General features: G+C 39.5%; 1 protein-coding gene across 3 annotated transcripts in view; it reads right to left on the bottom strand.

Annotated features, from left to right (window-relative positions):
* GRM3 (glutamate metabotropic receptor 3) overlaps positions 1-22,309 on the bottom strand; it is a 433,119-nt gene that overhangs the window by 124,224 nt on the left and 286,586 nt on the right. For all 3 annotated transcript variants that reach the window (XM_073619541.1, XM_073619542.1, XM_073619543.1), the window contains exon 2: positions 17,286-17,843. In XM_073619541.1, the coding sequence (XP_073475642.1) occupies positions 17,286-17,816 (531 nt within the window). In that variant the 5' untranslated portion in view covers positions 17,817-17,843. The remainder of the gene's footprint in view (positions 1-17,285; positions 17,844-22,309) is intronic.

Consider the following 22,309-nt stretch of genomic DNA (forward strand, 5'->3'; position numbering starts at 1 on the left):
ACACATTGGGCACCCCTGCCAATCAAACTACCCAAGGGGCCTTTTTGTGCTAACTTTTTTTACCACTTTTTTCCTTTGTTGCTCCTTAAAATGTTACTAAACCCACAACAGTAAAATCAGTCTGTATATGCAGTAAAGCTTGCTTATTATACTCACTATGGAACCTAATAGGGTTAATCCTCTGCACTGTGTAAAAAGGCTGTCCGATCCTGTATGCACAGACCCTCCCCTTCTTGCATTGCCTCTAAAACATGTCCAGTTAAGACAAAGTAAATGGAGTCAGGCTGCACATGCTCAGTTTGGTGTGTATTGCTAGAGAATTTTTTTATTTTCTTGGGAGAGTGCATGTGATCAGCACAGGGCCAATCAGCACTATCCAGACAGAGGGTCAGGAATCCTGCATTCTGACAGGACAGCCAGTACTATCCTACAAGCTTTAACCAGGCACGGATAAAAGTTACAAGACTGCTATACACTGCTGATGAGAAAAGGTATTTAGCAGTTTATATTTACTAAAATAACTGCATTTCCATGTTCTGTGTACTGTGGGAGACCAGCTATAGTCAATGCAGTGTCCTAGGTTTAGTAACACTTTAAGTGAACTGGTAAATAAGATCTTTGGGCCACTCTTCAGGGCCTAAGATTAGCTCTCCTTAGTCCACATATGGACTGCCTACTTCATGACATGCTAACCTCTGGTGGAAAATATCTATTTATTTTTCTGTAGGTGATCTAATTACACTAATGTCATTTACTGCCCCCCCCCCCCCGAACTCAGAGAGCGAGTGGAAAGGAATCTGCATATGGAAGTTTAGTGTGCTCTAGTAAGCTCATAAAAAGGGACAAGGGGCTTCTATACTAGTTGACTTCATGCTCTGAGAGAATAAGAATAATGGATTAGAAGACTGGATTTAGCAGATCACCAGTGTAATAGATTTTGTCTGATCCACACATCTCTAGTGAAAACCAATTTATCGTCACTTTCATCTGCTTTTTGTTTTGAAAAGAAGAAAAAAAATATGCTCCATAAATCTTTAATAATGTAGAATGAAAAATAGCGTATCTCACATAACATTCTGCTTATGTGGGTTTCAGATTATATTATACACAATGCAACGTGATTGAACAGTAAGCCCTTTGTCATCCACATCTCTTGATTGGAATTTGCACTTATAGGCTGTGGAAAAAATTGCATGCTTTGCCAATCAGATGAGTGAGCATGGACTAATCTTAAGTAGATTTATCGAAGAGTTTTAGCGTTACTCAAGTTTTCCTTTATTATAGTGCTGCTGTAGCCAAGCACGTAAATGCACAGTTTCAATACACATGTACATTTTCTGCCAAAGGACTTGTAATACTGTAAGCCGGCCTACCTATTTACACAAACAAAACTCCCTACATGAAGCTTGTGTAGCAAACCCCCTAAGGAGCAGCAAGTAGAAAGGGATCCCCCACCTTGTACAGCCAGGTACACTGCGTCTTCACAGCACACCTGAGTCAGAAGAACAGTCCAGTGCTTTGTTTTATGTTTTATTGAGGGGAATAAACTTGGATAGGAATAGGGATATTATGGGATGCCCACTTGATCAAAGCAGTAGAACTCTTCAAGGACATAACTATATACAGTCCTTATATACTCTTCTCCTCTGCTTTCTTCTTGTGTAGCAAAGTCCTAGTGCCCAGCTGTACTCCTGTCGCTATTGATCCCAGCACCACCTCTTCAGGCACTGCCAGCCCACCTGCCTGAAGCAGCCCTCCTGGCTACTTCTCCACAGTCCTCCCAGACTGATTCTGCATCTATCCCAGACTGCTCTTTCCAAGTCCTCTCAGACATGTCTCTCGGTCCTTTCCAACTGTAACACTCACCAGCCCACCTGGCTGTCTTCCTCCCTGGAGATTTGCCCTGCAGTATTCTCCTGCTGTGCTCCTCCTGTTCCTGTGCTTCTGGTCAGGATACCCCTGTGTTTCATGAAGAGGGTCCCTTCCCCACCTGAGCCCAGGCCTGAGGCCACCCCCCCAGATTAGGGAGATGCCCTCAAGGGCCACCGGCAGCCTAACACTCTATTTCCAGCTTCCACCTGAACTCCAGTGCCCCAGCTGGGCTGACCAAGAATATTTGATGGGGCCTGCCCCCTGCCAACCCATCGGTTGGGGATTGGCCAGGGCCCTCAGAATACTCTAGACAGCTCCTCCTCACCTCCACTCCCATTTTTCTGGAGGTTACCAGCAAGTTCCAGAAGTAGGAGAGATCTCAGAGATGCAGCCCTCCCTGAGTCACTTAGCTGAACCAGATAAAACAACACAGGCTTGGCTATCAGCCAAGCCTGAACAATTGTCCTACACTACCAAAAACATATTCTAGCACACTAGAGGGTGCTACACTTGTTTTTTTAAGATTGTTCATTGGACAACCCATCAGCATCAAACATCACCAATGTCCTATTGGCAGCAACATGAACCACCAAGCAGTACAGTTGAACCAGAAAATGGTAGAGTTGAACTAAGATGTAGATGAGTGATGGTCCAGTCTCTGCAGTATGACAGAGGTGTGTAAACCACAAGATTGTCTGTACAATATTACTAATCTTTTTTGTCAGTTAAAACAACAAACATATATGTATATCAGCTCTGTTGGTAACTATTTGCCTACAGCACCACTATTAAAGAATACATTTGCTGCCAACACAGAGGTATTATTCAAAGGGAAACTTTAATTACAATAGTAGCATCAATATTTTGGTGCTAGAGGCTTGTGCTGTTTTTCCCTCATAGGAGCTGGTGGTGTGTGTGTGACGTTTTCATTTTAGAATGTGAAGTTCTTATTATAGCCTGCAACATTAACTTACATGGCTCTTGAAAATACAGTTTATTTTAATGGTAAGATTTGTGAGAAAGTCCTGGGCATAGGGTGGCTAAATTTAAGGAGAGTGGCATTTTTCTATGCACCATTGAAATACATGTTACCGCATGGCTCTCTGTGCATTGCATTTTGGTGCCATTATTCTGAATAGCACATAACATAAGTACATATATACAGTGCACCATATCACATGCATTTTAGCAAATCACAACACACAGATGCTGCCTTAGAGAAATGCATATATTAATGCTCATTAACATCTGAGTGTTAAAGCACAGGAAAAGTAAAGCTTTGGCCTCAGTATTGCAAAGTGCATCAGTGATGTAATAGGTGAACTTGAATTTACTCATAGAAACCAAAATGAATTCAGTTAACTATAGTTATACCAGTTGAGAAATGATTAAAAGGTTAAATTCCCATACAGTCATATTTGCAGTTCTCATTAAAGTTTAATTCAAGATTTCATTTTGCTTTGAATAGTTCACTTAGACCAAACTGGTCCAAGCAAACTATTTAAAATAGAGATCAATGTGGCTGCTGTGTGTGCTGTAATGGACTGTAGTAGCATTAGCTATATACAGTAAGTAGCTCTGTGTTCCGACAGCAGTACAGGCAACATTCCATCTGATGCCAAAATAAAGTGTATTAGTATTAAGTATTAAACCCCAAATCAAAAATTGCTTGGATTTAGTGGCTGCATTAAATCGTTTTTTATTCTTTTTCCTTAAATTTTCACTTGGTGATCAGTCAAGTTAAAGCGGTTGTAAATTGCAGATGTTTAAAAAAAAAACAAAAAAACACCTGTGAGGCAATTGCATAATGTTCTAGTACGCATTGCATACTTGCCAGATTTCCTGGTTGGAAGCTGAAGAGTGGGAACTTGGAGAGTAAAAACCAATTTTGCTTTTGACTGCTGGTGATTGATGTGTTTGCATTTTTAGGTTTTTTTTGGGGTCTTTCCTTGCTGCTTTTTAACAACTTTTCTGTCACTACAGCCTTTTTTTTCTTTCCTTCCTTCAGACTACTAATTAAGGTGAGTGGTTAAATGGTCACAGGTGCTTGAGGCACTATATAACTTTCTGTAAAATTCATTTCTGAGCCTGCTTATCCTTGAGCTTGCCACCTTTTTGCTTGCTGGAACTCTGATCAAGTGGAACTGGACTAGGTGGAGAATTAAAAATCAGAGTTTAACTGCTAGTCGACCAGACGCCGTAGTTATGCTGCGACAGGTTGGCACGGCTGTGCAAATCGCTCTAGGTGTACGCTGGCTCCTTAAGACGATATTGCCGCCGGAGGCACACGCGCATGCCCGCAGCATGTCCCTGGAGCCAATGCGCATGCCTGGCGGGCACGATGTTCGCCAGGCACCCACGATCGCTCGTGACAGAACGAGAACGGGGATGTGTGTGTGTAAACACACACATCCCGGTTCTGTCAGGGGAGAGGAGACAGATTGTGTGTTCCTGCTAAGTAGGAACAATGATCTGTCTCCTCCTCTAATCACTCCCATCCCCCCACAGTTAGAACACACAGTGAGGGAACACATTTAACCCCTTGATCACCCCCTAGTGTTAATCTCTTCCCTGCCAGTGACATTTATACAGTAATCAATGGCTATTTTAAGCTCTGATCGCTGTATAAATGTCAATGGTCCCAAAAAAGTGTCAAAAGTGTCCGATCTGTCCGCCGCAATGTAACAGTCCCTATAAAAATTGCAGATCGCCGCCATTACTAGTAAAAAAATAATAATAATAAAAATGACATAAATCTATCCCCTATTTTGTAGACGCTATAACTTTTGCGCAAATCAATCAATATATGCTTATTGCGATTTTTTTACCAAAAATATGTAGAAGAATACATATCAGCCTAAACTGAGGAATCGTTTTTTTATATTGTTTGGGGGGATATTTACTATAGCAAAAAGTACAAAAAATTGTGTTTTTTTCAAAATTGTCGCTCTTTCTTTGTTTATAGCGCAAAAAATAAAAACCGCAGAGGTGATCAAATACCCCCAAAAGGAAGCTCTATTTGTGGGGAAAAAAGGACATAAATTTTGTTTGGGTACAGCATCGCATGACTGCGCAATTGTCAGTTAAAGCGGCGCAGTGCCATATCGCCAAAAATGGCCTGGTCGGGTAGGGGCAAATCCTTCCGGGGCTGAAGTGGTTAAAACAGGAGGTTATAACAGGAGCCATCAAACCTGCAAGTAACATCTGAAATTTGCTGTTAGTAATATTATTATTGTAAGTGGGAAAATGGGGGTTAGCAAGATTGAAGGTTGTGTGCAGTGCACAATGTACCACATGTATACAACAATAGAGCAACAGCTCCAGGATGGATACTGCTGTGACAGATGTGAGCGGGTTGACCTTGTGGAAGCTCGCATTAGAGATCTGGAGGAGCAAATTGCAACACTGGGCAGAACTGACAACCTTGAAAGGGGTCCTCTGCTCACTGAGTAGGTGGCTAGTAGGGTTAATGGGGAGGGTGGAGGGTTAAGTAAGGATTATCAGGGAGTAAGATGGGTTAATACAGTTAGGGGGGTGGTAGGGGCTCACAGAAAAGCAAGGCCAGCCCTGGTTTGAGCACCCTAACAGATTCGCCTAGTTGGGTAAAGATGTGGGAGTATCAAGCTCAGAGGTGGCAGCCCTAGATGTTACTGCTCCCCCTAACAGCCAGGAGAGCAGCCCATCCAGTAGGGGTGGTCAGGGGAGTGCAGGTAGGCCTAGACAGTTGGTGGTAATAGGGACTTATATAATCAGAAGGACTGATAGAATAATTTGTCACCAGGATCGCCTCAACCAAATGGTTTGCTGTCTCCCTGGTGCCAGGGTTCGGCATGTGGTGGACCGGGTTGATAAATTACTGGGAGGTACTGGGCATGACCCAGCTGTCTTGGTCCACGTTGGAACAAATGACAGAATATATGGAAGGTGGAGTCTCCTTAAGAACTAATTTAAAGAACTAGGCTGCAAGTTGAAGGGAAGGACCTCCAAAGTGATATTCTCTGACATATTGCCTGTGCCATGCACAACACAGGAACAACAGTAGGAGATTAGAGAACTGAATGCATGGCTAAATACCTGGTGTAAGAAGGAGGGATTTGTTTTTTTTTTTGAGCACTGGACTGACTTTTCATTGGAGTGCAGCATATATGCTAAAGATGGTTTGCACCTAAATGGAAGGGGGTCTACTGTGTTGGGGGAGAGGTTAATGGGAAGGCTGGAGGAGTATTTAAATTAGGATTGTGGGGGATTTAGATTATAATGGGACAGACAAGTCAGACAGGGGTCAGACCCTATTGGTGGATGGAATGGGGAAAGATGGGGGAGGGCTTTGGCAGATGATATGAAGGCACCTGTGTTACAATCAACCATTGAAAATGGTACTATTTGTACTAAAATAAAAATATGCAACATATGTTTGCAAAATGTGAAAATTAATTAAAGTGTTTCTTCACCGATGCCAGAAGTCTGCCAAGCAAAATAGGTGAGTTGGAAGCTCTGGTGCACAAGGAGAACTATGATCTAATTGGTATTGCTGAATCTTGGCTTCATTCTTCTCATGACTGGGCTATTAATATTCCTAGCTATGCTATGCTCTCTTTCGGTGAGACAGGGTAGAATGGAGTGAGTGTGAAAGAGGACCTAGTTGATGGAGAGTGTGATGAGTTTGAATCATTATGGGTGTGCGTACTACAAAGGTTGTCATTGGAGTTTATTATAGACTTCCTAGTGTTAGTGAGGAGGTGGAGACTCCGCTCCTTGCACAGATGGAAAGGGCTGCAAGGGATGGGACAGTGATAATAATGGGGGATTTTAACTACACGGAAATTGACTGGAGTAATGGTACTGCTGGGACAGTTATAGGGCAAAAATGTATAAACCTACTACAAGACAATTTTATGGTCCAGTTAATTGAGGCCCCAACTAGGAATGCTGGACCTGGTAATCTCAAACCATGCCGAACTTATTGCCAATTATCAAAAAAAAAGAACATCTGGGTAGCAGTGACTATAACATGATTTCATTTAATGTTAGCTGTAAGCAACAAACACATACCGGTAAGAACAAAACACTTAACTTTAAGAGAGCAAATTTTCCAAGGATGAGGGCTGCTCTCCAGGACTTAGACTTAACATCAATGGACACAGAACAGAAATGGGAATTCTTCAAAAAGACTGTATGCAAACTCACTGCAAAGTATATTCCCATAGGCAATAAGTTTAAAAGGCTAAAAATAAAACCTATGTGGCTCACGGCCAAAGTTAAAATGGCTATAAATAATAAAAAAAGAGCTTTTAAAAAAAAAAATGAAGGAACGCTATCATTGTTTAAATGTTACAAAGAGTGTAACAGAATATGTAAAAAGGATATCAAGGACGCAAAAATTCGAAACAAACAACAGATTGCAAAAGATAGTAGGACAAACCCCTTAAAATTCTTTAAATATATTAATAGTAAAAAGGTCAGGTCTAAGCCTGACCTAATAATCTAGAGTGGGTGACTGGGGACAAAGAGAAGGCAAACTTATTAAATACTTTCTTCAGTCCTGTGTATACAAAGGAGCATGGGGGAGCTCAAGTCCATAACGGGGGTGGTAGTGACACAGCCCCAAATGATCCACAACGGCTCAAAAGTTATATGGTCAAGAAACATATTTGGACAGAATAAAGGTGGATAAAGCAATTGGACCAGATGCCATCCACCCACTGATTCTAAAAGAATTGAGCTCTGTCATTTCAAGGCCATTTTATCTAATATAATGACTGGAATGGTCCCACAGGATTGGTGCAGGGCCAATGTGGTGCCCATATTTAAAAAGGGATCAAAGTCTTTACCAAGTAACTATAGACCTGTTAGTGTAACTTCTATAGTCAGGAAGATACTGGAGAGTTTAATAAAGTACCATATAGACAAGTTCTTGCTGGAAAAAAGCATTTTAAGCAATAGACAGCATGGATTCATGAAAGACAGAAGTTGTCAAACAAACCTAATTTCTTTTTATGAGGAGGTAAGTAAAATCTTGGACAGAAGGGTGGCTCTGGACTTGGTATACTTGGATTTTGAAAAAGCATTTCACACAGTTCCCCACACACGGCTCATGTGTAAGGTAAAGTCTACAGGCTTGGAAAGATCAATTTGTAAATGGATAGAAAACTGGCTAAAATACAGACTTCAGAGAGTAGCGGTTAATGACTCTTATGCCCTGTACACACGGTTGGACATTCCGGCGACAAAATTCGTCGGATTTTTTCCGACGGATTTTGGGCCAAACTTGTCTTGCATACACATGGTCGCACAAAGTTGTTGGAAAATCCGATCGTTCTGAACACGTACGTCGGGACTATAAAAGGGGCAGTAGCCAATAGCTTTCGTATCTTAATTTATTCTGAGCATGCGTGGCACTTTGTGCGTCAGATTTGTGTACACACGGTCGGAATTTAAATGATCGGATTTTGTTGTCGGAAAATTTTATATCCTGCACTCAAACTTTGCGTGTCGGAAATTCCGACGAAAAATGTGGAATGTACTCCCTCTAGAAGTGGTTCTGGCAAGCTCAGTAGATTGCTTTAAAAAAGGCCTGGATTCTTTCCTTAATGTACAGTACATGATATAACTGGGTATCAACATTTATAGGTAAAGTTGAACCAGGGAAAATCCGATTGCCTCTCAGAGAATCAGGAAGGAATTTTTTCCCCTGCTGTATCAAATCGGAGCATGCTTTGCTGGGGTTTTTCACCTTCCTCTGGATCAACCCTCGGTTTCCAGCACAAAGCTCTGAAGGTACGGCAAGGTATGCTCCGGTGATGTAACTGACTGCATTCTACTAAACAGTGCACATTTAGGAGTTATTCATTTTACCTGCAGGCAAGCCTTATTATAGGCTTACCTGTAGGTACAAATTACCAAGCGGGGTTTACTACAGCTTTAAGTCTTATGAAGTCACGTGAGTGTGACAATATGCATTGGGATTGGCTGACAGGCACACAGGAAGTGATGTAGGAATGATCTTGGCACTCGTGGATGATGTATTGTGTTCCATCTTGCCTAATGTGAGTGTTTTAGTGTTTGTTTTTATCAAATAAATATTTTATTACATACTACACTATATGGGCATTCCCCTTCTTTCCTCTACATCCCCCTCCAACCTTTGGGTCAGAGTGAGATTACATTATAGAGGAATCACCATCCACTACCCAGCACTGATTATTGGGACAATGAGAGGATGACTTTGAAAGGAAATTGAGATTTTCTCAAGCCACCAGCCATTTATATAAAGACCTCCAGAAGATATTGTAACCACTGGTTTTCCTATGCTGTTACCTTACAGCAGTAAGGTGAGAGGCACTTCACACAGAGGTGTCATTGCATGGAATGAAGAGACACCCGTTTATATTTATCAGTTTTCACAGTTAAGACTGTAGCACTACACTTCACTGTTTTTATCCTTAATCCTAAGAAGACTGCCTTAGAAACTTTTTACTTTCAGATTTTCACTTCACTGTTTAATGTATGTTGATCAGCTTGATCAGCATTGATTGACTAACCACCCGCGTTTGTTACATATGTCAGCTGGTTTGTTGTGCAAATCACTTGTTATTTGTTAGATTGTAAGGAATCTGTTATTTGAAGAGTTTATTTGCACGTTTGGTTTACACTGCCACCTTGTGCACACCTTTATCACTACCTTTTCATTTCAAGTACGTTTATTTTTTTGTGACACATTGGTTACACTTCAGTTCAACAACAGCGCAACGTCACTTATTATACACGTACACTTATTGGTAACGATCAGTTGTGCTATACATTTTTTTTTCACTTCTAGTGATAGCGCAGATGTATTCTTCTACTAGCCTTGCCTTGTATCTTTATTATTGAATACAAGGATCCCCCTGATTAGTGAAGGTGGAGAGGCATGTGGATTATGTCATGATTTCTACCTCGGCCAACAAGAAGAAGCCTTTTATTTATCAGTAAAAATACAAAGCTTCTTCTGAATGGTGGAAAGACTGACTATCTTTAATTTTGGCAGTTGAGGTTGGGGGTGTTAGTGGGTGAGTCATCCGCATTGTTGCCAGAGCACTGCATTGCTTAGTGTAGCTAACTAATGTTACTACAGTCTAATAAGCACACACAGTGGCTGCATCATTCTATAATGGAATTAGTTCATTTGGACCAGCTTACATTTGGACTAGTTAACATGAAATTGAACCTTGAATTTTATTCTTAGAATGTTGGAAAGATGGATGATATTCGGAAGATCTCACTGAGTATGGCACACGGTGTAAAAGCACGTGGCTGCCTGCATTGTATTACATCTGTGACTGAGCAATGGCTCATTTCATTTTCAAAATGAGAGATCTTTTAAATGATAAGTGAATGGCTTTTCACATAGCCACAAGAGCATTGACCAAAGTCAAAGAGCTCAGATGCAGCTCTACAGTTTTACTTAGCTGTGATGCATTGCCATGTGAGTGACAAGTGCAATACCAAAACAAACAATGGCCACTTCAATCAAGACAAAATTTCATAGAATCCCAATCTACAGGAAATTAGAAAATCAAAGGTTACGTAAAGGGGCAACACACAGTGGGGCTGATATACTAAAACTGGAGAGTGCAAAATCTGGTGCAGCTGTACATGGCAGCCAATAAGCTTCTAACTTCAGCTTGTTTAATAAAGCTTTAACAAAAAAAAAAACTGGCAGCTGATGCTTTCTATTCAGAGCTGCACCAGATTTTACACTCTCCAATTTTAGTAAATCAACCCCTTTGTGTCAAAAAGATCCTTTAAATCCACCACATGACTGCTTCCTTCTCTTTCTTGTTCTGCATAGTAGGGAGCTGTAAGTGTGCAGACGTGGCACTGGAACATCACTTCCAGTGACACAAACCGCTCCTGCACTAAATTTCCCATCACTCCTTGCACTCTCCAGTTTTAGTAAATCAACCCCATATGTTTATGGGCAATAGTCACAAATGATACATCATATATCAGAATTGGAATAAAGTATTTTTTTGTACAGAGCTCAAAAATTATATGGCATCTATGTGGATTTAAGATTAGTTTTCCTGGTTCTATAATTTTCAGCTAGAGTCCTATGATAAAGGAACACTTATTTTGTAGTTCATTTTTTATTCCATTCATTAAAAAAAATGCATGCACAGCAGTAAAATTCCACTGTATTATGTATACTGGTAAAATGATGAAATAATACTGGATATGTCACTATTTCTTTAAACCCAATAAAACGAAATCCTGACTTGTTTTAGCAGGTCTGTAACAGAATATAAATTTATTAGCAATAGCATAGCGGTTAGCTTCCATCCAACATACTGGCTGAGAAGCATAGTGCGTCTCATCACCTGCTGTGGAAATTAGTAGCGCTTTCATCATTTTTCCTGCCAGGTCATGCAGTAGAAACTACTGATTTAACAAGTTGAGTTTTAGCAGTAATATCTTGCTAATAACTCAATTTATATAGGAATATGCAGTGCTTCTACAAAGCTCATTAACTCTGCAAGTCATGAAAGAAGGTAAGCATTTCCATGGTTTGTAATTTCCTGCACACACTAGGGTCCAAAAGTATGTGGCTCTGGAGCTGCAGGATAGATTCTATCACATATACCCACAACTAAACTTCTAACTTGTGCCTAGAGAGCTTTCAGACTTAGATTTTTTAATTTTTTTTTTGAGTTACATAAGTGAGTGTAAAAATAATTGTTTGTAAATGTGGGTAATTGCCAAACAAATTAATTTACAGATTAAGTAGATCTCCAAATTTATATTAGTGTTTTTTTTTTATTTGTGTTAGATAGAATATGAGATGGTAAGAATACCTGTCAGCTTTTTTTCATATCCGTATCCCAGTAGGGAGATTTAACTTCACTTGCTTGGAAACACAATGTGAATTGTGAGAAATATCCCCAAAGCAAGGGAAAATTCCCTGTTATACACTTGTTACCAGGACAGAGGGGTTGATTTAAGAGAGTTATAGACTCCAGAGAGAGATATAATTTTGCCCCTGTACAAATCATTGGACCTCATCTGAAATATGCAGTTCAGTTTTGGGCTCCAGTTCACAAAAAGGATATCCGGGAACTGGAGAAAGTGCAGTGAAGGGCAACCAAACTGATAAGAGGCATGGAGGAGCTCAGCTATGACAAAAGATTAGAGGAACTGAGATTAAGGGGGAATATTATCAACATGTATTATTACATAAGTGGTCCATATAGTAAACTTGGTGTTGAGTTATTTGCTTTAAGGTCATCACAGAGGCCAAGGGCAGATTTAATCTCCAAATACAGAAACGTTTTTTCACAGTAACAGCTGTGAAAATGTGGAAAAGACTCCCTCAAGAGCTGGTTCTGTCCAGCTCAGTAGACTGTGTTAAAAAAATGACTGGATTCTTTCCTAAATGTACATAATATAATTGGATACTAACATTTATAGTTGATCCAGGGAATATCCGAATTGCCTCTTGGGGATCAAGAAGGAATTTTTTATCCTGCTGGAGCAAATTGGTTCATGCTTTGCAGGGTTTTTTTTTGCCTTCCTCTGGATCAACTATGGGTATAGAATTGTGTTTATAGGCTTGTAAAACATGTTTTGTTTGGGTTTTTTTTTACCCTTTTTATTGGTTGAACTAGATCAGGGGTAGGCAACCTGGGGCCCTCCAGCTGTTGCAGAACTACAAGTCCCATCATGCCTCTGGGAGTAATTGTAACTGCCAGCCTCGCAATGCCTCATAGGAAATGTAGTTCCACACCAGCTGGAGGGCCCCAGGTTGCCTACCCCTGAACTAGATGTACTTGTGTCTTTTTTCAACCAGACTAAATCTGTAACTATGTAACTATTTACTAAAACTGGAGAGTGCAGTTACAGTAGCTTCTAATAAAAAAACCTGGAAGCTGATTGGTTTCTATAAACAGCTGCACCAGATTTTGCACTCTCCAGCATTAGTAAATCAACCCCAGTGTTCCAACAGGAAAAATTTTCCTCCAACTCCCATTTGGTGACAATTGTAAAATGTTAGGTTTCCTATCACTTTACAACCCAGGTGACAATAGTAACCATGTCAAATAAAAAAAGTTAAATCTCCTTAATAATATATAATTTGGTATACGATCCCTAATGGGTTATTCTTTGTTATTTTTTTTTAGATTTAGCATGATGGCATTTAGAGATGCTTTTTAGCTATCTTAAGATACTCACATACATAGGATGATTATTGTCAAATCCAAATTGTCAGGCCTTAAAATATCAGTGACTAGACTCCTCAACAATTTGATCCAAGCAAAAGTCTATTGGCCCAGTTGGGTCTCTTTGCCATTAACCTATTATTCCTCCCAAAAAACAAAAACAAACAATAGGGTATTGAAAAAAAGGAGGAAGTGTCTGCTCTGCTCACATAAATAAACCCACTACACTGTTTGCGTGTTCATTTGCCTCTTGGTTGAACAATCAACTTTTAAAAATATGTACCTGTATTAATTGTTTGCACATACAGACTTATGTTTAAGCGTAAATTAAAGGAAAAAACATATTACTGCAGATATATAGTCAATAAAAAATCTTAAACAAACCCAAAATGATCCTAGTGTAACTGTCTGTCTGGCATTTATTTTTATATTATCTTCCTACAATCTTCTTTTTGGGTTCTTTCTGAAAGCATTGGTGATTTAGCTTTTTTTTTTCTGGAGCTTCACTTTTTTTGCTTTCCTGAACACAACTGTAAAAAGTGGAATATTAAGTGTCAGTAATGGTTCTATAGCTGTTCTCAGTACTGTTAATCTAACATGGAGGGGATATGAAATGGGAGGTGAGTTTACTATGGTACTCAGTTCATTGAGCTGGTGATCCACAGTTGCAGATTGTGGTTTTATCTTTCTGGCTATGCAATGCAGCTGACTGGTGTGAATAGTTTGGTTGAATAAAATATACATTTTTGTCAGGCAAAAGTGTTTCTATTTATGTATGTCAACTGTGTATTTAGCTGTTTGGCTGCATTTTCCCTTTAAAATAACATTTGGAACATTGACTTTGATTGATCAAATTTTAATTTCAATTGTTTGATCTATACATTAGGTAATCCTAATTCCTGTACTCTCATATATATGTCCAAAATATGCCCCTTCCTAACTAATGACATCACAATGCTCCTAGTTCCTTCCCTGGTAATCTCCTACCTCGACTACTGCAACGGAACTACCTTTACATAGGCTATCGCCCCTTCATTCCATCATAAATGCTGCTGCCAGGCCCATCCACCTTACCAATCATTCAGTGTCTGCTACTCCTCTCTGTTAATCCCTTCATTGGCTTCTGCTCACCCAACAAATTAAATTCAAAATACTTACAACAGCTTACAAAGCCAACCACAACTCGGCCCCCAGCTACATCACTAACCTAGTCTCAAAAAACAAACCTACTCATTCTCTTTGTTTATCCCAGGACCTTCTGCTCTCTAGCTCCCTTGTCACCTCCTCCCATGTTCGCTTCCAGGACTTTTCCCAAGCCTCGCCTATCCTATGGAACTCCCTACCACTATCTTCTACTCTGTTTGTTTTTAGACGATCCCTGAAATCCCTCCATCAGAGAAGCCTATTCTGCCCCTACCTAACAACTGTACTTTAATTTCTTCATCAGATCATCCCCCACAGGTAATCCCTTTTGTATATCTTGACCCTCCCTCCTAGATTGTAAGCTCTAACAAGCAGGGCCCTCTGATTCCTCCTGTATTGAATTGTTTAGTAACTGTACTGTCTGCCCTCATGTTGTAAAGCGCTAATCCTGTATAAGAATAATAATTATCATGATAAAAGAAAAAGAAAAAATAGACCTGCCCACTATAACCAAGTGAAAGTGATAGAATATCTCACAAAGTTAAAAATACATCAAAACAAGAAGTGTGTGTAAATCTTCCAATATGAACACTTGTTCTGTAGAAAAATGTATAAAGGGCAATTCCCCTCACTTTGCAGAGATTTTCTCTCACTTCCTGTTATATCTCTAAGACAGGAAGTGAGGAGAAAATCTTGCCAAAGGGACACAGACAGCAAAAAATAAACCACAGGGGTATAATACCTTTCTACACTACCCACAGCTACAAGGAAAAGTATTGGCTATTCATACACTTAAGGCGAATGTTTCTTTGCTCATCAAATAAGATGGAAGAATTTGTGCTCACTCTGAATACAAAGTCATATCCAAGGGAGATTAGGATAACAGAATTTTTCTGGCACCTGACTGGATGATTGAAGTTTCCTAAAATCTGTTTACATTTACTAGTTACATGACCACTTTATCATCATTATCAACAGGTAGCAAAAAACCTTTGAATATTTCTAGGAAGTACTAATAATATACTTTGCATATGTTTTCATGTTGAAAGATATCGGCTTCTAAAGACATGACTGCTTTTTGTTTGTGTCTGGTGGCCAAGGAAGTACTAGCTGTCTGCGTTCCAATATGTCAATTACGTGAACTTGAGTTAATTGAAGTGAAAATGGTGCTCTGTACTAAGGGAGCACATGGTTCATCGAGCGTTACATTCCCTGAAAGATTTTCTGTAAGTGTTGTCATTTTTCAAGCTGTAGGTCTATATTCCACAGGGATAACCTGAAATTAGAAACATATTTTAGTTTTGTCCTTCTGTGACATCCAGCTCTCAGCCAAAATTTCTCATGAGGTCATTTGGGATATTTCTGTTGGATGAGAGAGTATCACTGATAGAACATCTGTAGTGACTCAAACAGTGTCAGCATTATGTTGTTGTCTGATACATATAATTTCAGTACTATTAAGTGACAGTTAAAAAGTGTATGGCATAAAAGCAAGAGCAAACAATGTACTTATTGTAGTTACTGTATCATGATGTTGGTGATAAATGTGGCAATGGGGCTGAAGTCACTTGGGCAGTTTGTATTGTTGTTTACAAATAACTTACAAATATCACAACTGCTAGTTTTCAGTGATTATTGTATGTTGAGTAGCTGAAATGACCAATAAAACCAAATTGTCTATTTTAATATCTGATAGAAAGTTAGAGAGTTTCTGTAAGAATACAGGAGATACAAGAAAACTAGCTTATGGCTTCTTAGGTACCTCTCAGGTAGGTCAGCTGAACCGTCATATCTGTACCAACAGCTCCTATCATGTGGTCTCAACAACCCTGTTGGAATTGTCATTTATTTTCTATACCAGACACCCTAATGTGGATTGCAACACTCAAAATCCCAAGGTGGGTAGACAGAGAGAGGGAAATTATCTACGGGATAAAACAAGAGATTCAAAAAGAGTTTGGATTAGTCTACAGGCAAATTAAAATTTGTTGAAGGTAACCACAGGCAGCTCATTTGTCAGAAAGACCAAGTTAAAAAATAAATTGCTTCATGAACTAATTTACCCCTGTATGCACTTTCTTACATGTATTGTTTTTTTCATGACTTTGAGTCTTTGGATTCATTGCTGATATGCAGTCATGGTCAAATCTTTTAAAGACTTTCCAGAATCTACCCATGTTTTGGGTCTGGTCACCCATTTGTGTGTATGTAGACAATTTAAACATTGGTGATAGCATCCATTTATAGTTTATCACTTTGTAATGTTGCATTGTATAGCATGTCCATGATCATGCTTCCAAATGTTATCATGCAAAAATCTTAACACCCGTTGTTATGCAAGAGTTAGGTTAGATGGGGAGATGTAGAGAAATTGACAATGTGCATGAAAATAAGTTAGTTCAGTACTTTAACATATTGTCACCACACACAAGATGGTAGCTTACATTATTCCGTGTATTAAGAAAATCTTGGTGCTTATCCTTATTTAGATTACTCATATGTGGAAGAGTAAGACATAAAACATTTTTTTTTGTTTTGTTTGGTCAGCAGACTAGCTATTTTTTTAGTTTTAATGGAAAATATAAAGAAAATATTTCTAAAACTGAAGTACCTTGCAGTGTTCCTTTTATTGACCTAAGAGCACCCAAGGATTTGCTGGTAGCTTTGCTATTTTTTCTTACAGTACTGGGCCACTTTCTGTTATGTTCCTTAGAATAATAAATATGCTATTTGTTATCTGTGCACTGCATTTTAAATCTGGGTAGAGCAGGACCTTATGCCTGGATAAAGGAAAGTGCAAATTTAACTATTGATTATGGTGCAAGAATACCAAGATACTTTTAAATAAGACATTGAATATGATTTTCCATATATGTGCAATTCAGTAAAATGCACAGCTAGCACAAAAAGTTTACTGTTAGTATGGCCCACACCAATGATATATGTATTTTGTGTATGACATCTAAAGGAAATTGTTGTAACATGGAAGTTACCTATTTATTCAATGTAAACCAGAGAACATTTAAATATATTACTTATTCTTGCAAGAACCAAACAAGATTTAAAGTGACTTACCTGTATGGAGACACTGCTATAGGAGCCACCAATGACTCCAGCGATAAGTAATGGGCTGTTCCCTTGAATGGCAAGTGAGCCGTCTGGGCAAACATATTCTGCCTCATCCACCTTGGTCAATGAGGCCCTTACAAACTCCAGTGACTGTTCCAGAGCATAGGTGTCCCTAGAACAGGTATCCAGAATATGAACGCCTAGTTTTACTCCAGGTAGTAGTGTGCTGTCTCTGTTAATCTGATCAATAGCAAACAGCATGGCTTCCAAACGCTGGATACCTCGATCCTCATTGATTCTGCCGCATTCTTCACTTCCTGTGCCTTTTTCATTTATTGGAAATAAACCTCCTAAGACAAGGTCTCCCTCAATCTTTATTTCTTTCCTCACAAAATTGTGATCACTTGAAGAAAGCAAAACTCCTTTGGAAAATAAGGCCAAAACAAATACCTGAAGGCTGGCAAAAGTCTTCATGATTTTTGCTTCTTGGTATAAACGTGGTAAAATCGAATTATTTTTCTTCCATAGCAGAATCATTTAGCTTGTTGCTGTGATGATACATCCCTAAAGAGAAATAAAATGAAAGTAAAGAGAAAGAACAAAATGAGATAGTACGCCATCCTTACCAAAGTAAGATAACATGAAAAGTGTTTCTGTTGCCACAAGAAACCTGATATTGTTACGCACATTTTTAGTTCAGCTAAGAAAATTTTAAAAAATAATGTGAATGCTTACAGGAGCAATAAAGACATTAGATACATGAGGCTGGTTTAAATTCTCTTTTTTTTTAGCACACACTCTGCCCTACATTTACCATTAGGTATAGTGGGCATATGTCTATAGGCAACAGAGGCAAAGAGGTGGCTTTTTGTTTTTTACCTACTTTCCACACATAGTAATCTACACCAAGTTTTCATAAGGAATTCAAGGGACTGTTTGGTTTAAAAGAATTGATCCTAGTAGAGGTTGTGTGCCCACAGGCTTCAGTGATGCCATTCCTACATGTTACTCAACTCACCTATAACATTTTTTTATTTACACACAATTTTGCTTTGTAACATAAAATAAAAATAAAATTAAATGAAATTAACCGCTTGCCGCCGAGCCGCCGCAGTGGCTCGGCTGCGTGAATCGCTGTAGGTGTACGTTGGACTTGTGCACAGTGTTCTGTGGGCGCGCGTGCACCGCCGGAGGTGTGCGCACGTGCCCATTGGCCAGCGGGAGAAGCCAATCAGCGGGTTCGGCGGACTCGATGTCAGCCGCCCACCCGCGATAATTCCCTGCAGTGACAGAACAGGGATCTGCCTGTGTAAACAAGGCAGATCTCTGTTCTGACAAGAGATCACACAGAGATCCTGTCGTTCTGCTATGCAAGAAGACGGATATGAGTGTTGTCCCAAGCAGCCCATCCCCCATGAAGTTAGTAAACACACTAAGGGAATACAGTTAACCCCTTGATCGCCCCTGATGTTAACCCCTTCCCTGCCAGTGTCATTAGTACAATGTCAGTGCATATATTTAGCATTGATCAATGTAATAATGTCACTGGTTTCTAAAAAAGTGTCAAAAATGTCAGTTAGGTGTCCGATCTGTCTGCCCTAATGTCGCAGTCCCGCTAAAAATCACTGATCACCGCCATTACTTGTAAAAAAAAAAAAAAATGCCTTAAATCTATCCCCTATTTTGTAGATGCTATAACTTTTGCGCAAACCAATCAATATACGTGTATTGTTTTGCTTTTTTTAGCAAAAATATGTAGCAGAATACATATTGGCCTAAATTGATGAAGAAATTAGACTTTTAAATTTTTTTTTAATTGGGTATATTTTATAGCAGAAAGTAAAAAATATATATTTTTTTTCTTCAAAATTGTTGGTCTTTTTTTGTTTATAGCAAAAAATATAAAAACTGCAGAGGTGATCAAATACCACCTCTTTTGTGGGAAAAAAGGACATACATTTTATTTGAGTACAGTGTCGCATGTGTCAGTTAGGTGTCATGCGCAATTGTCAGTTAAAGTAACGCGGTGTTGTATTGCAAAAAATGGCCTAGTCAGAAAGTGGGTAAATCCTTCCGGGGCTGAAGTGGTTAAATTAAATTACAATTAAAATTAAATTCTTTTCAAACTATTGTTTTAAAGCCTTTTTTGATTTTCACAGATGGTTGGAGCACATTTTATGTATTGAACTGAGCGGTTCACTATATCTATTTGTTTATTTGGTAGTTTATGTGTTGTGAATGAACATTTTGCAGTGGAGCTGCTCTAGTGGGCTCATCATTATTTTTAGAGTGACATCAAAAGTAGCATGGGGATATTTATTTTTTTTAAGGAAAAAATGAATAAAATCAATTCAACTGTTATGGGGCGTACACACGGTCGGACTTTTCAGCTACAAAAGTCCGACAGCCTGTCCGACAGACTTTCGACGGACTTTCGACGGACTTGCGGCGGACTTTCTAACGAACAGACTTGCCTACACATGATCACACAAAAGTCCGTCGAATTCTTACGTGATGACGTACACCGGACTAAAATAAGGAAGTTGATAGCCAGTAGCCAATAGCTGCCCTAGCGTGGGTTTTTGTCCGTCGGACTAGCATACAGACGAGCGGATTTTTCGACCGGACTCGAGTCCGTCGGAAAGATTTGAAGCATGTTTCAAATCTAAAGTCCGTCGGATTTGAGGCTGAAAAAGTCAGTTGAAAGTCCGGAGAAGCCCACACACGATCGGATTACCAGCCAGCTTTAGTCCGTCAGCGTCCGTTGGACTTTTGTAGACGAAAAGTCCGACCGTGTGTACGCGGCATTAGCGTCAAACACATTCAAGTCCATGAAGATTTCCAGATAAGACATTTAGTTTGTTAAAGCAGTAGTAAACTTGTACTTTCAATGTGTACCTACAGGTAAGCTTATAATAAGTCTTACCTATGGGTACAGGGAATATCTCCTAAACTTGGGGTGTTTAGGAGATAATCACACGGAATGCAGCCAGTGACATCATTGGTGCCTATGCTCTGAAGGGACGGCATACTGTGCGTCCCGTTAGAGCTATGCGCAGGAGTGACATCATAGCAGCTCACCTATTCAATCGGCCGCAGCCCTCGAATGCAGAAGGAAGACCGGGTGAAGATAGAAGTCCTGTCAGTGGTGACAACGCACAGCTGGAGGGCTTAGTTTTAAGGTAAGTATGCCATAATGTGCTAGTATGCCGTGCATACTAGCACATTGTGGCTTAACCACTTCCGGACCGGCCACCGCACATATACTCTGGGCATGGCGGTCCAGCTGCGCGAAACGATGTACCTGTCATTTCATGCATGAGATACTGTGGGCGCACGCCCACCGCCCGCGTGCTCACGCGGGTCCGGCTGACTCGATGTCCACCAGCCACCCGCGATCAGTCCATAGAGAGGCAGAACAGAGATCTGCCTGTGTAAACAAGGCGGACCCCCATTCTGATAGGCGACAACACTGAGATCGGCTGTTCCTAGTAATCAGGAACAGCGATCTTTGTGTTATACCAGTGATACCATCCCCCACACAGCTAGAACACACACTTAGGGGAACACAGTTAACCCCTTGATCACTCCCTAGTGTTAACCCCTTCCCTGCCAGTGTTATTTATACATTAATCAGTGTGTTTTTTTAGCACTGACCACTGTATTGGTGTCACTGGTCCCCAAAAAGTGTCACTTAGGGTCAGATTTGTCTGCTGCAATGTCGCAGTCCCGCTAAAAATTGCAGATCATCGCCATTAAAGTCCCTATATATATCCCTTATTTTGTAGACGCTATAACTTTTGTGCAAACCAATCAACATACGCTTATTGGGATTTTTTTACAAAAAATATGTAGAAGAATACATATTGGCCTAAATTGATGAATACAGTTTTTGTTTTTATTGGATATGTATTATAGCAGAAAGTAAACATTTTTTTTTTCAAAATTGTTGCTCTTTTTTTAAAAACCGCAGAGGTGATCAAATACCACCAAAAGAAAGCTCTAGTTGTGGGAAAAAAAAGACATTCATTTTGTTTGGTTACAGCGTTGCAAGACAGCACAATTGTCAGTTAAAGCGACGCAGTGCCATATTGCAAAAAATGGCCTGGTCATTAAGGGAGTAAATCCTTCCGGGGCTGACCACCTGGGGCCCTTTTTTTTTTTTTAAATAGCAAGTTTACTACTGCTTTAATTAACATATTTTGAATTTGTGTTACTGTGTGGGCTGTTCTGCTTCATGCAACAGTAGGTATGTGGAACTGGGTTTTAAAGACTTTGCAAAGGGATTTAAACTCTTACAGTTGTTATGAACAGTGTTAATCAAGTTACTGAAGTTTACAGTATGTCACATTAGGATTTACCGACGTGATTACAGAATGTATTAATAGTGCAATACATTAGCAAATCTAGCAACTACATTTTATCCTGCACATTTGTATGAAAAAAATCCAATCATTTTGCCATGAATAAAGAACACTTCTTTGAGATGTATCTTTAAACACAGGCATATACAGTATGACATGGTATGTGGCTACCAGGTGCATTGTGGCTGTTCCACATCATTTGTGGTTCTTGATTTATTAATAGTGCAATATATTAGGCTAGCAACTAAATTTTATCCTGCCTGTGTGTACTGAAGAAAAGCCAATCATTTTGCCATGAATAAAGAACACTGCTCTCAGATTTATCTTTAAACCTAGGCATATACCGTATGACATGGTATGTGGCTACCAGGTTCATTGTGGCTGTTTCACATCATTAGTGGCTCTTGATTTTCTATCACACAGACCTTATTAGTAAGAAAAGAAAAGAAAAAGAAGCAAAATCTGATGAGCGAATATAGCAGGTGCACTGACAGGTGAGCAAGAATTGAGCTGGGGGGACTTAAAGGATTACTATACTTTTGCCTTTAATTATGCAAAAGTATAATTAATTGGGGTTCCTTAGGCGCATCAGTTTCTTCATATTCCATACATTTTACACACACAGGGTTGAATGAAAAGTAGTTTCTTCTTATCATCAATATATTT

This window comes from Aquarana catesbeiana, linkage group LG03, assembly GCF_042186555.1.
Source record: "Aquarana catesbeiana isolate 2022-GZ linkage group LG03, ASM4218655v1, whole genome shotgun sequence".
In the NCBI taxonomy this organism is placed as follows: domain Eukaryota; kingdom Metazoa; phylum Chordata; class Amphibia; order Anura; family Ranidae; genus Aquarana; species Aquarana catesbeiana.